General features: G+C 46.9%; 6 protein-coding genes across 6 annotated transcripts; 4 read left to right on the top strand and 2 right to left on the bottom strand.

The window, feature by feature from the left end:
* Window positions 1-614: 614 nt before the first annotated feature.
* On the top strand, window positions 615-3,613 carry N7483_001833 (uncharacterized protein; the record flags this gene model as incomplete). The annotated part of the gene is made up of 6 exons (XM_057085270.1): window positions 615-689; window positions 750-791; window positions 980-1,408; window positions 1,595-2,380; window positions 2,449-3,070; window positions 3,135-3,613. The coding sequence occupies 6 exons, from the start codon at window positions 615-617 to the stop codon at window positions 3,611-3,613; spliced, it is 2,433 nt and encodes an 810-aa protein (XP_056951419.1).
* Window positions 3,614-4,100: 487 nt separating this feature from the next.
* N7483_001834 (Alpha/Beta hydrolase protein) lies at window positions 4,101-5,200 on the top strand (the record flags this gene model as incomplete). Its single annotated transcript, XM_057085271.1, has 4 exons — window positions 4,101-4,261; window positions 4,331-4,370; window positions 4,424-4,548; window positions 4,606-5,200. The coding sequence occupies 4 exons, from the start codon at window positions 4,101-4,103 to the stop codon at window positions 5,198-5,200; spliced, it is 921 nt and encodes a 306-aa protein (XP_056951420.1).
* Window positions 5,201-5,664: 464 nt separating this feature from the next.
* Window positions 5,665-6,975, top strand: N7483_001835 (uncharacterized protein; the record flags this gene model as incomplete). Its single annotated transcript, XM_057085272.1, has 1 exon — window positions 5,665-6,975. The coding sequence occupies one exon, from the start codon at window positions 5,665-5,667 to the stop codon at window positions 6,973-6,975; it is 1,311 nt and encodes a 436-aa protein (XP_056951421.1).
* Window positions 6,976-7,103: 128 nt separating this feature from the next.
* N7483_001836 (putative MFS transporter) lies at window positions 7,104-9,103 on the bottom strand (the record flags this gene model as incomplete). The annotated part of the gene is made up of 7 exons (XM_057085273.1): window positions 7,104-7,168; window positions 7,226-7,393; window positions 7,446-7,854; window positions 7,911-8,381; window positions 8,436-8,825; window positions 8,878-9,005; window positions 9,058-9,103. Coding segments are annotated over 7 exons (1,677 nt in total), but the record flags the coding sequence as incomplete, so codon positions are not given.
* Window positions 9,104-11,097: 1,994 nt separating this feature from the next.
* N7483_001837 (uncharacterized protein) lies at window positions 11,098-12,432 on the bottom strand (the record flags this gene model as incomplete). The annotated part of the gene is made up of 1 exon (XM_057085274.1): window positions 11,098-12,432. The coding sequence occupies one exon, from the start codon at window positions 12,430-12,432 to the stop codon at window positions 11,098-11,100; it is 1,335 nt and encodes a 444-aa protein (XP_056951423.1).
* An 866-nt stretch (window positions 12,433-13,298) lies between these two features.
* Window positions 13,299-13,972, top strand: N7483_001838 (CFEM domain-containing protein; the record flags this gene model as incomplete). Its single annotated transcript, XM_057085275.1, has 3 exons — window positions 13,299-13,376; window positions 13,450-13,579; window positions 13,656-13,972. The coding sequence occupies 3 exons, from the start codon at window positions 13,299-13,301 to the stop codon at window positions 13,970-13,972; spliced, it is 525 nt and encodes a 174-aa protein (XP_056951424.1).
* Window positions 13,973-14,121: the final 149 nt, after the last annotated feature.

Genomic DNA, 14,121 nt, shown 5'->3' on the forward strand with positions numbered 1-14,121 from the left:
GCAAAAGTAAGACGTATCCACCACATGGACCATCTCTGCTCAACAACCTATCCCACGCTTCTTGTTTTCTCCGCCACATGCGCATAGTAAGTTAATTCAGGAACATGAAGCCCAGCCCCCGGGGCCGCCAAGACGAAGGCTTTGTGCTTGTGGAGTTTTTTTGGTGTACTGGATATCTTCCTCATTCGCTGCCGGCTTAGTATCCTCTTATAGTCATGGCCCCTTCCGTAGAATATCGCAATATTCATGAAGGCTATCAGGATTCAGGATGAAAAAGGGTTGGATGAAGTGGCCCGAGTTCCGAGTCATGACCTTGGAGTAAACTACATATAAAGAGGCTCTCTGTACCCACATTTCTCTATATGCCCGGCACATCAACACATACATTGAAGTTGAAGACTACTTGAACATTCAAGTTTGAACATCTCCGGGCTGAACAACTGGGCTGAACAACCCATATTTTACTACTCTGTACTGGAAGTGCCTCGTTGCACTCAACATTTGAAGTTGCCCAAATGGTTAGTATAGTATTCAACAATTACTTATAATCTTTTGTTAACATTGGACAGGCTACCCGTGAAAGACATGGTGGGTTGCGGGACCCATCTTCTGCGATGATGACCCACTCTGATAGTGAAGAAGATGAGATTAGTGTGACAACTAGCTCCAGCTCAAACTCCCAGGAGAAGGTAAGTTGCTCTTGAAACCTCTCACAAAACATAAGACCATAAGCTCACATTCCTTTCTAGACTGGTAATTCAGACAAGTCTGAACCATCTACCAAAGCTCCTGTGAGTAGATTCAAGAAAGGTGGACTGAAGGGATTGAGGACAAAGCGTTAAGTCTTTGATTGATACTAGGGATACATGTATTCTACAAAGGAGCATAGTAGCTCGTCTGAAGAGCTTCGTCGTGTATGTAATACGTATCTCTAGGCCGTGTTCGGTATTTTCGAATCAAATAATCATACTTCTTTCAGTTAGGTACTCGTCGAACCAAGCCAAAGACACCTCGCGAAAACTCCTTTACCAAATTACTGAAGTCTAAAATTCCTAGCTTTGGGCACTCGTACGAACCAGCCAATCTCACTGTGGATGAGGGAGAGTTTCACCACAAAGATCATTTCCAGCGTGTCCATCGTGGCAGAGCAGATGAACGCTTCCTTGACCCAGAGGACGGTCGAGTCGAAAAGCTAATAGTACAGTGTACTAATGATTTTCTCAAAGTGGCTAGAGACTCAAAGTACAAGAGAACATCCATAAGCAATGTATCACCTCTCACATTGAGGATTGCCAACTGGGCCCTGAGAGGATTTGATGCGGATTTAGAAGGCAAAGGCTATCGCTCCATGAACTATCTTGAAGCCGCAGTTAAATGGCCAGCTGCGTGTCTTTTTCTTACTATTGTGGTAAGTGAAGATTGTGCTGACTATTCATAATGATGAACCTACTAATAAATCGCTTGTTTCCACCAGATGGGAATACCCGGGATCTCAGATGACGGCGAGATCGTGAACGATGGCAATTATGACCCTTTTCCCTATCGGTATTGGGGATATTGTAGGATCGTTCGTAACTCTTTCGAACGAAACCAGTCGATCAGCCTTCCCAGTCCTCCGGATGGAAGCCCCGTTCCATTCTCAAACATCGATCGTCTCCTTGAGCCACGTTATCTGCTTTTCGACGCGGGTGAAAATGAATCAAAGCTATTGAAGGCCAGTGATTGGAAGGATTGGTCAAAACAAGAGGAAAAATATCGGATAAGCCTTGAAAACGTGAAAACGAATTTGCGCAGTGATCAAAATTGCCCAGAGTATGTGGTTGTTGCGTACATCGGTACCCAGTTCAAACTCAAGAATGAGAAAGACATGGCCGCGCTCAACGAGATAGGTCTCATCGCTGCTCGGGAATTTGGTGTCCCAGCATACTGGATAAGCGCTTTTTGCACGCCTGGTGCTAATTCGGACTCGGCCGATGATATTTATCACATCAGTGATATCGTCCGCGGGGCTCGCGCCGTTGTTATCGCTGTCGGGCCTAGAAAGGGACTGAAACTTTCAGACAACAATTTGGATGAAAGAATCAAGACTCTCGTACGGGACTGGGGTAGTCGTGTGTGGACATTGCCAGAGGTTCTACTTTGCAAAAACCAGGAAATACCTGTTTATGAGCGAGGCAAATTTCCTCTAAACGAAGAGGGAGACCCAGGCCATAGCGCATCTATACCGAAGAGCCGCTTTGCCGAATATGCTTGGGATGATTCGGAAAGAAGCAGGCAGCTGACTGATCACTTCTCAGGGAGTCTCATTCTCAGCCCGCTACAGTTATCAAGTATTGCCTTGAACTGTCTTTTTTCGAGGGAGAAAGGGGATGATTTTAGGGTATGTTTCCAAGTTCATCTTTATATACTGCCCAGGTGCCTTCTGAAACTAATTCATTTAATTTACAGGGTGGTCATACCTACGCACTTATGGGTCTACTCCTGAAGCGACCCTGTGTCGATCACAACGACAGCGAGTTTCAAGCCTTCGCCCGTCTGTCCCTTGCCAATGATAGTGACAAGCTCCTTGAACGATTGATGTGTGTTTTGCCTCAGAACGATGATCAGCCATGGTATTGTACGGATGATAAGTACGATGTCAATCTATGGGATATCGAACCGACCTGTCAGATAGCCGGAATCTGCTACAACGATGCGATTCTTGTTGATGGAGCGTTCGGTGCTACAATCCACTGGGACAAATTCCGAAAGGTCAACTCCCGGCGAAGAACCACTCCCAAGCGACTCATCACGAAGATATTGTTCCACGGAGCTCCGTTCTTTGGTGTAATTGGAATTTTTACTTTTGTCATTACTTTCGCCATTGTTCAAATGCTGGATAGAGTGCAGCACGACTTGAGCGACACATCTTTCACGGCAGGTGTATTCAGCGATTTCAAGCACAAGGTATGGATGGTCCGAGTATGGATGTACTTTACAGCTGTCCTGGGCGCCTTGCTTGTGGTACTTGCTGTATTGACATTTTTCTGCGCGCCGTATCTCACCCGTTTACTGTATGGGGGGAAATTCTGTAAGTGGATTCCGTGAGAATGAGCTTTGATGTACCTCGAAAACTGACTTTGATATTTTCAAAGGGGGCTCCCAAGCATGGCTCTTCGGATTCGAAGGATATGCCGATCTCGAGACCATCGAATCCCAAATATTTGGTGGTAATCTCCAACGTTTGCGATGGAGCGCTTACGGCTCCTCGCTTTCTCGGCATGAAGAAGCATCCAGCGACTGCGAGCCTTGCGATCCGAAGAAATCTTCTGCAGAGATTGCGGCAAAGATAGAGCAAGCCAAATCGAACACCAACCCTGATGGAATGCGTATCTTCACGCTGGTCGATACCAATACTATGACAGTGACGCTATTCGAAGCGGTCAACCCACCGAGCGTGGTTCTCTTGTGCGCAGCAGAAGGAGGTATGCAACGAGCCATTGCATGCTCGTATGAGTGGACGACTGGAACCTGCTATCGGGAAACGGTTCTTCGAATGGAGACACCTGTACTGGCGAAGATGTCTCGAGTTCCTAGAGTTAAGATGGGGATTCGCAACACACTGAGAGTTTGAGACCCTGGCCGGAGAAGGAAACTTGATTACTAGTACTTCTATTTAGACGAGATTATGTTAAGTTCATGTCTCAATTAGTATCGGTCAATGTTCTGTTTTTCTTTCAATTGCACCTAATACTAGCATCCGCGTCCATTAGTTGATCTAGTGCTCCGTATGGTATAGACACTAGGAGATAGAGAACCCAGATTTGTACAGAGTACTAAGTACTAGTAGTGCAGAATTGAGGCAGTATATATGTATCAATTGAGCTTTCTCTTTAATCCAATGAATAATTCATACCCAAAAGTGCCAATTTACGATTAAAATCACTCATTTTGGATTTCGGCATCTCTGTATTTCGCCGAGTGGACCCTCGATTTTTGGCCGAGCGATGACCCCTAAAAACAACTCCCGAAGTCAGAATACTACAATTTTTGCACAAGATATACCAGCACTTCAGCCCGAGGCTCATAACCCCCTGTGATATCTCCCAACAAACCATATCATGACAACCAGATCGCTCTCTGAGCTCGCAACGGGGAGAGTGCCATTGGCCTTTGAACTGCTGCGCGCCAAGTCGCCACAAGGGTCGGCCACTCAAAAATCGCCAATTTTGTTTCTGCATGGATTTCTAGGATCCAAACGGGAGAACAGACATGTAAGCAGGTAAGACTCAGCTATTTGTCTTTGGTGGAAAACCTTGGAAAGAAGACGCTAACAATGATCCCTGTCAAGGCTCCTCGCGAAAGACCTGACCCGCGACGTCTATACCTTGGTATGAAAAACTTGATTCCAACTCTCGTATGAAATTGATACTGATTTATACAGGATTTAAGAAATCATGGAGACTCCGGTCACCATCCCCTGCATACCTATCCGGAAATGGCATTAGATGTCAAATGCTTTATCCAGACACACAACTTACAACGGCCCACTGTGATTGGCCATTCCATGTAAGTCGAAGCTGTGATCCATGAAGAGCGAGAACAGTATACTAATTTTCACTTCAGGGGCGCCAAAACTGCAATGACCCTAGCTTTGGGATCACCAGACCTTGTATCCAATGTCGTCGCAGTCGACAATGGTCCTATTGAACTTGCTCTGGTACCAGACTTTGAAAAATATCTAGATGCCATGGCGGAAATTCACAGCAAACAAGTTCCTACTCATCTTGAAGCTGATAAGATACTCAGAGAAACAGTAACGGTTAGTACTCGAAGTGTTCTATCTGATGAAATCAAGTTACTTACCTCGAGAACCTTACAGGACGCATCCGTGCGATTATGGCTGTTGAGCAATTTCATCAAAGAGAAAGAAAGTCCCTTTTTGAAACTACGTCTCTCGGTAGACATCTTACGAGGAGCTCTAGGGCCCTTAGGCATGTTTCCGTACAAGCCGGGTTCTGCAACATTTTCTAATCCGGTACTGTTCCTTCGAGGTCTGCAAAGTCACTACATTCCAGAGAATGCATTTCCCTTGATGAATACACTCTTTCCTCGTTCAGAGACTGTCAACATTGATTGTGGACACTGGATAGTGCAGGAAAAGCCCGAAGAATTCAGACAAGGTATGATTTATCTAGTCTCACAGATGATACGTCACTAACATTTTATCATAGCTGTTGTTCAATTTCTGCAAAAAGTCCGAGTCTAGCCCGCATGGCATAATTAGACAATCATAAGAGGAAGACTTACTAGACATTTATTCACGTTCAAGCATAGCAGGGCAGGAATACAAAAGATCAAGCATTCAACCCGTGGACCTAGACAAGACTTGGACTCCCCATCGAGCTCGGGATAGAAAGCAAAATCTGCAATATGATACTCATAATACTTTTTCAAATGATTAATATACTACTAATTAATCTCTAGTTTGTAGTATAATCACTTGGGCTGGCTGAATATGACTAATCCCATTCCCTCCGCTCACTGGCCCATTCTACACTAGGTACAGTATACAAGTGGTTAGTCGATGATGGCACCACTAGAACTGGTTTACAGGCCCAAGCTTCAAAGCTTAAAACTCTCCCTCTCACACCCCTGAGACATCATTGGAACCAGGGCACAATAATGCCCAGAAACGCCCAATTTCAACCCGGTCGGGAACCCCTGCACGACCATCCCAGTCTCACACTTCGCCACGGCCATATCTCCGGCCCACTAACATTCCTGAACCCGACGCGCGCACGATACGCAACAGCGACCACGCCAACGCCTGTACAAGACGCCGACGAGAGTGCAGATGCAAAACTCACACCACCATCTCCCAGTCCAGTTGTCGAGCATTTATGGCGATCGCGTGATAATCGCAAGGGGCGACATGCATTACGGGTAGATTACCAGGCCGCCCAAGATGTCCGTCATGCAGCACCTGCATCTACCCCAGCACCAACATCTTCCCTTCGAGCTGTGCTCAGGGGTATTATCCGAATGGCTACATATGCACCCTACTGGGATGTCTCATATCTAGTAGCAGTAACATTTACAGTTGGATCAGCGATATGGATAATCAATGCCTTTTTCGCCTGGTTACCCATGGTGGATCCTGCGACCGAGTTCTCGGGTGAGTCGTTGGTTGGTGGAGGTGTTACGGGATTTATTGGTGCGACGGTTTTCGAGGTTGGGAGTGTTTTGTTATTACTTGAAGCTGTTAATGCGCATCAAACGGGTTGCTTTGGGTGGGCTTTGGAAACTGAGTTAACGAAACTGGAGGGTGAGACCAAGACCCAGAATACTGTTACTGCGGTTAAACCCATCAAGGAAGATTGTGGACATCATCATGCGAATAAGAGGAATCTTGTTGGTGCGGGAAAATATGCGCGACGACATTCTCTTTCTGCGACAGAAGGTTACAGCACCACGTTATCTGATGGACAGTCGTTTCGCTGGATTCCATCCTTGTCTGAGTTGAGGAGTCACTATCTCCATGAGTTGGGATTTCTTGCATCTCTAATTCAGTTCTTTGCTGCCAGTATCTTCTGGATTGCTGGACTGACTGGTCTACCGGGGATAATCGACAATATGAGTCAAGGTCTGACTGATGGAATCTACTGGGTTCCGCAGATGGTCGGTGGTGTTGGATTCATCATTAGCGGGCTTCTTTTTACGCTGGAGACTCAGAAGAAATGGTATCTGCCCGCTTTCAATGTTCTTGGCTGGCACATTGGAGTCTGGAACTTCATTGGTGGCATAGGCTTCACATTGTGTGGTGCATTGGGACCAGGAACCAGTTCTTCCAAGGTGGAGTATCAAGCCACACTGGCTACATTCTGGGGTTCGTGGGCATTCATGATTGGATCAACTATACAGTGGTATGAGAGTCTTGAAAAGTATCCTGTCGAGAAGAAACGGTTGGGAAATTCAACATCGACTGTTGAGTAATTAGATATGCATACACCATACAGTACTAGTACAGATATTCAGATAATGACCAGCATGGTACCATGACAATATTCGTCCCACTAATTTAGATAATCCGACGGAGACCTTCAAAATAGGCCCGCCTACCAAAGATGCAACATCTCGAGGATGTCATGACGGGCAAAGAACGAGCGGTTCCGCTTGCCAAAAACGTCTAGTAAGAGTCAGTCGTTAATTCAAGTAAGGATGGCCTTTTCTGGAGGAGACATACACATAGGGATACTCAGGAGACAAATGCCCACTTGAATGCTGCCGACGATGGTCATAGTATGCTTGATACCACCATATGCAAACCAGTCATAGGCATAGAAAGTCAGCACAAAGCTGAACATGTTCTTGAAGACCAGGAGGCAAGTGAAAGCCTCAACGGAGATTTCCCCTGCAATAGTCAGCTAGAGTTCAAAAGATCCACGCGCGAAAGCATCACTTACGGTGGGCATCGATAATGTAAAGTGCAGAGGCCACTGCACCCATCACCATACCAATAACCACGAACGCAAAGAACACGACGGGCAAAAGCCACCGGTATTTTTCCACGTCCGAGGCAGTCCATCCATACCCATAGAGCCCCATGCCACTGAAAATAAGCTGGAAGATCACCAGAAGAATGCGGAACTCGGGCTCATATTTGCCCTTGTTGAGCCTGATCATGATCTTATTCATGAAGTCCGTGAGGAAACCCGAGATGAACAAGCCTAAGATGGCTCCAATAAAAGCCCCGGTGTACAGATATCCGGTTTTGTCTTCCTCATACCATAGTGGCGGCCCCAGAAAAACAAGAGCTAGGATGACACCGATAAAGACAGTCCAGCCGATTATGACGCCTTGTATGAGACAGGCCTTGTAGAATGTTAGCACCTAGTGGAAATTAAACAATATTGCAGCAAATTACCTACCCAGAGGATCCCAGGGTGGAAGAATAACGGGAATGGACGAAGAAATAGTTTGAAAAAGTTCTCATCCGTCTTCCGGCCGTTAAAAAGTCTCATCGACTTCCATAGTGAGTTCTTTTGCGGCGTCACGGCGGCAGATATTTCCGTTGTCAATGTGCTTCTGGTGGCCAAGTGCCCTGGGACAAACTCCTTGGAGCCTTGGTTGGAAGTAGAATCGAGGGGAAATGTTGATTCATCGGACGAGACCTGGGCATTCTTATGCTTGAAGTCGGTGTTCAGGTAGTCCGGCCGTCTGAAAGCAGTCTCAGGCACGAAAATGATCATAAAAGGTAGGGCCGCAGCGAGAAAAATTGCCACAAAGTAGAAAGACCACTGCCAACCCAGGGACTTGGTGATCTTCCCAACAAAGACGGGAGTCAGAAATGCAGCACCAAATAGAGAGACATTGGAAACGGCCATGCGCTTTCCTCGTTCCTGTTCTGGTCAGCCTTGAGACAGATGTGCTCGTGCGATTCAGCTCCGACTTACATGGACAAAGTAAAGATCTCCAACACAAGCATTCACCAGAGCTTCAAATGGAGCCAATGCAACACCCTGGAAGATTCGGGCCCATAAAAGACTCTTGTGGTTATGCCCACTTCCTCCCGCCCAGGCGCAACTGATAATCATGAGAATGTGTCCCATAATGAATAAATGCCGCTTGCCCCAGACTCGCGCACTTGGGACGATCAAAAGACCAGCTACTCCAACACCGCATAGATGATAACCAGTGAGAAGCGCCGCTTCGGTGAATGTGATTTTCTCATATTCAGCAATCGTAACAGTATTCGCTGCCATAATAGAGCTGAGTGTGGTGCATAGGATAGTAACAAAGGATATGATTCCGAGAATAAGATCGCGCCTCCATAATGGCCAATTCTGACATGGTTAGTTGAATGGTCCAACTTGATTTAAGTACTGGGAGTTATACCAACGGATCGTTAGGATCATCACTTGGCTGGGGCACGAGGATCGTAGGTTCGGCAGTAGTCCGATCGTATTTGAGGTTCGCACCCGTGTGATGATTGCCATCGTCTGTTTCATAGATGTTGCAGGTGCCTATTCTCATTAATACCCACGCTCTTCTGATTACATGGAACAACAATCTCACCTGGGACCTGCTCAAGCTTCCGATCCTCCAGAACTCCGAGTCCCATGATTGCACGAACGAATGAAATCGAGGACAGGAGTAACTGGTGTGGATGAAAGAACAAAGTGCATAATACCTGAGGCAGAAATAGCCAAGAGGGGTAAAACGTTCCTGCCTTATTCAGATTAAAGCTTCTCAATCTCACCCCGACCCGCAAGATCGACTCGATCAAAGCCAAGAAACTTGAACCTCCAACTTATTCTTCATTCCAAATTAATTGATTAAATTGAAAAAAAAAGATCTTTCAACAAAATTGACAAGTGGAGAAGAAAAAACATCGGAATCACAAAATCCGCAGTCCGAGCTCCAACGGGAGCGCCATCACAGCTCCCGGTTTCATTCCCCTGTTCAGGCCCATCAGAATCCTGCACTGTGGTGCCCACACAAGGCTAGCTTGATTGAAAGGAGATTAGTATGACGCTGTGGTCCTGTGGACCTGCGTACAAGATACCCCCGTATCCGTATACTAATTCCAACCGGCTGAGACTTGTTCCCATATTCCCTGTTGCTGCAACCCGGGAGGCTCCGTTTTCTATGGTTGGGCAACTTTGGCATGCCGCATGAGCCTGGAGTGGAGCCTAGGTGTCACCGTCAGAACTCATAATCCCTCTGGTGGATTTCGTACATACATTCATGTATGTAAGTTACTCCAGGAAAACCTTATGTACCTGAAGCTTTTTCCTCTATCACAAGACCAATCTCCGGCTGAAACATATTTTCCATACCTTCAAATCTCCAGACCAGTCGAAAGCGAGATTACTCGGTCCGTCCTGGGTCCGTCCTCTCCGGGAGTACGGGACAAAGGGCCTGGATCCACTTTGTGGAGTGCTAGGCCCTGACAACCAAACCTGCGATGGTATGGCATCGGTATGATGAATATTGGGGGCCATTTCTGCCGTGTCTATAGAGCTAACGGGACGTGCAAGTAAAGTGATATTCATCAAATTAACATTCAAACAGTATCATATATGATTCAAGTTCCTCTTTCTTCGTACCGTGACTCTATTTTCAATGGAGCTCCATTCATCAAGCAGGAATCTACTCCGTACCCTCGGTACCAAAGTGCCAGCCCTGGAGACAAAAATTCAAAACTGATGCTCACTCGCCGTTCTTGATCAATTTCAAATGCTCTCTCGCTCTTTACTAAATGCGGTTTAGTCTGCACATTCAACGTCCCGTATCAATATACTCAGCATCTGCCATGAGGTTGATTCTACATAAGTCCATATAGGCAGGCAATTTTGGTCCGTATACCAAGATGTCCAATTTCATGGGCCATTTCTCTCTTCAATTTTTCAATTGGACATGCACCGAGAAGAGCGACTGCCAGAAACTTCTATCTTCCCCTTGTTGCACTATATGGTCGATGGTGTAAGACTTGGACTTCAAACAACTCACAACCAACGATGTTCAACTGCACGTGGATAGAATCCGGGCCTGATTATGGCAAATTTGTCCTTGGTTCATCACTCAGAGGATATACCGCTGGCTTCTCAACGAGGCTGTGGGCCCAGGTAATACAAGAAGCTCGGATCTCTCATGTCAACGACAGCCGCTTGATGAAAAGTGGTTGGACAATGAAAGTTTACCCAGAGAATATTCCCGATCACAAGAGTACTACCAGACTAGTATACAGTAGACTAGACCTCTTTTCCTATTTGGATTGCAGTGGTTTTTCGAGTTTCCTTCACGCCTGGCAGAATACCCAGTTGCCTATATCCACCTGGCAACTATACACAGGTAGCAGCTAGACTTCCCTTCCTGAGTATTTAACTTGAACTATGTGAACATGGCTACAGCGTCGCCTGAGGCTTTACTTACAAGCTGAAAGCAGGAGCTTTGGCGGCTGAGAACTCAAACGTAAGCCCTTCTATCTACTACTAAATTTTGCCCAGCCGTGATACCATTTACGAGGAGAACTTGGAAAGTAATTTGAAGGGAAAGAAACAAAGTTTTCATTCATACAGTACACTGCTCAGACACCCCCGGCAGGCGCACTGCTCAGCCATTGCTGATCTGGTCTCCACACAGAGACAACCACTCTTCCTTCGTCCACGTCGGAGTGGAATAGTACAGGTCGAGACCATATTCCTTGATCTCTTTGGCCAGCTTGTCCATTCTATCCCACGGATACTCATACTTCCCGTCTCGATACACCCCAACGTCGGGATTTGGGTGAGGGTCCGAGGGGTTGAATGTGATCGCAATTGTGCTCAGGACAGCGCGCCGTTCACACGCTACCTTCGCCAATTGACGAATCCACTCTTCCTCCAAGGACCCCCAGTTGTTGATCACGGTGTGACCCATGACCCCAAACACCAACCCGAACGTTCGAAGACTCGGACCAAGTAGGAGATCCGCATGGACTGGATCCCACTCGAACTCCTGGCCCCAGGGATCTTCGCAGATCTGAGTCCTGGATAGCCAAAGCTCATCCAAGTGGGGGAACTTTCTGGTGTCGAAAGTCAGCCCATGCGGTCTACCTAAGAGGTCGATTGAGATGGTCGTGAGGGTATCTTTATGGATTGAGAGGCATGCCGCCATATCCTGCAGGCTCATTCCGGGACCCCAATTGCCAGACGTGTTGATGGTGAAATTGATCAGCTGCTTTGGCCAGTGGATCAACGCGGCGATTGCTTCTGGGTCGTCCTTGCAAGCGATCAGGCGAAGCTTTGTAAAGCTTGCCGTTCGTAGCTTGTCGATATCAACCATTTCTTGGATGGCGGGCAGGTCAGAAAGTCCAATTGTCGTGACTTCTAGCGTATCGAGGGACTGGGAGTCGACTGATTTCATCACTTCGGCAAGGGTGATACCACCTCGCCCGTCCCACATATGGCCTTCAAGGTTCAGTGTTCTTAGCTGACCAAGATCTTTGGCGCGATTGATTGTCTCCAGTGTGAGGGCGCGAACTGAGTCCGGCGCGTTGAGGAAGAAGCCACCCACGATGACCAGTGAGCGGAGTCGGGTAAACCAGGATAATAAATCAAGCACGATTTGATAATCGCTTTGATTATCTTGGCCGTAGTCATCGATGTCAACATAAAAGGCAAGGCAGATGTCGCGCAACTTGCATTCGTGATCATGCTTCAGCAGTGCATGGAGCTGACGTGTGCGCTCAATCGGTGAAACTTGGGATTGCTGATCTCCAGAATAAATGAAGCTGATCTCTTCAAAGAGAAGAGGCTGGACTATGCGGTGGAACCGGTTGCTGACAAGGCCCAGAGATCGTAAGGTGGCGTTGTCTCGTTTTGGTGTACTGAGGTCAACACGGTCATTCAAGGTTGCAAAGTCAAAGATCATGACAAGAAGCTCCTCTGGAAGCAGTGAGATAGACATTTTGATGTGTGTTTTGGGTTGTTATTGTTAGATTGATGTTGTGGAAGCAGGAAGCTCGAAGATGGGTGGGAGTGGGAGGACCTTGGTGGGTTGTAGGAGCGATGGTGGACAGGCACCGCTGCGAGTTTATAAACAAGGTCCTTATCATATGGCAAACATTCAGCTTCACTGATTGCACTTTTCTTCGTTTTCTTGCGTATTATCTACTAAGAAATCTTCGTTATAATCGGTGCCTGAGTCCATTTATACGGGATCCGCCTTATCATACATAACTCGCCCTGCACTCCATAAGGCTGCGAGCGTAAAGAAAATAGTGAATATGACTTGAAGTGCTGCACATTTTGATTCAATTCTTGAACCTGATTCAATCTTGTCATTCAATCTTGACAAGAAAGAGCTGATCAACATGATTTCTTTAATGAAGCTATAGTTTATTAGCCATATAGATCTATATCTTTATTGTCGGGATAGGGCTATTCAACCCACACCGCTTTACTGTTTACCGCCTTCCAAAGTTGGGAGCTTCATGCGTGTCAATACGACGCTCAAGATCAGCGTTATCTCCACTCTCGGTATTTACTATTGGTCCACCACTTGTATCAAGGTAAATTAGTATCAGTATCAATAAATACAGCCACTGCGAGCTCGCAACGCTAATCAATTGGAGAAATCAAACTCGGACAATTTACTGGATCAAAGGACTTGAATCCACAGCTAGGAAATGACGGTTGTACGGAGGGTCGGATAGATCGATCAAATACCCAGGTGCCCATCTCCAATTACCTTAAAAGCGGGGAGTGCTCTTTCCTTCTCTCTTCAACCTCTCTCCAAAAATCCTTGACTCCATTAATTTCTAATCTTCAATCATGAAGCTCTCTATTGCTCTGGCTTTTGCCATGATTTCGGCGGCGACTGCTCAACTGAGTGATCTGCCCACCTGTGCTGTATGTGATATATGTGACTCGCCGAGCTTCTACCCGAGAAGTAGTAAACAGACTCCCACTGACATTCATCCAGAAATCCTGCGCGACCGATGCAATTCCTGCGAGCTGTGGAGTCGACGTTGCCTGTATTTGCAAGAGCGGCACATTCATTGCTGATGTCGCCTGCTGCATTGTTGGCGTGTGTACGGAGGAAGAGCAGGAGGGTATGTCATATTAACAGCTCCCGAGGTCCTGATCAAGAACATCAATTGACTAACACTATGATCGTGATTGATACAGAAACTCTGAAGGTAGCCGATGAGATCTGCTCTGCTGGCGGTGTGACCGGTCTTCCCACCACGGTCGCGTGCACCACCGGTGCATCGGCCACTGGAGACGCGACCACGACCGCGACCGCAACTGGTACCGATACCACTAGCACTAGCACTGCAAGCTCCAAGTCGACCTCGACCAAGGAGACTACCTCTGGTACATCTGCCACATCTGCCACCGATGCCAGCGCCACATCGACTGCCACCGGTGCTGCTGCTGCCGTCCAGAACAAAGAGGCATCCTTCATGGCTGCCGCTGCCGTGGGCCTCGCCGCTTTCCTTTAAACGATCTTTCAAGATCGTCACAAATTAATATTCTCGACCCTCTCGACACAACAATTTCTTATCAATGACCAGCTGAGCTGGTTGAGGGCGTAATGGCGGAGAAGATCTGTCAATTATCAAATTACCCGAACGGGGGACCTGGGTCAGGC

The sequence above is a fragment of the Penicillium malachiteum genome, assembly GCF_028827825.1.
Source record: "Penicillium malachiteum strain IBT 17515 chromosome Unknown utg000001l:1.0-8184562.0:1.0-8186909.0, whole genome shotgun sequence".
NCBI classification, from domain to species: domain Eukaryota; kingdom Fungi; phylum Ascomycota; class Eurotiomycetes; order Eurotiales; family Aspergillaceae; genus Penicillium; species Penicillium malachiteum.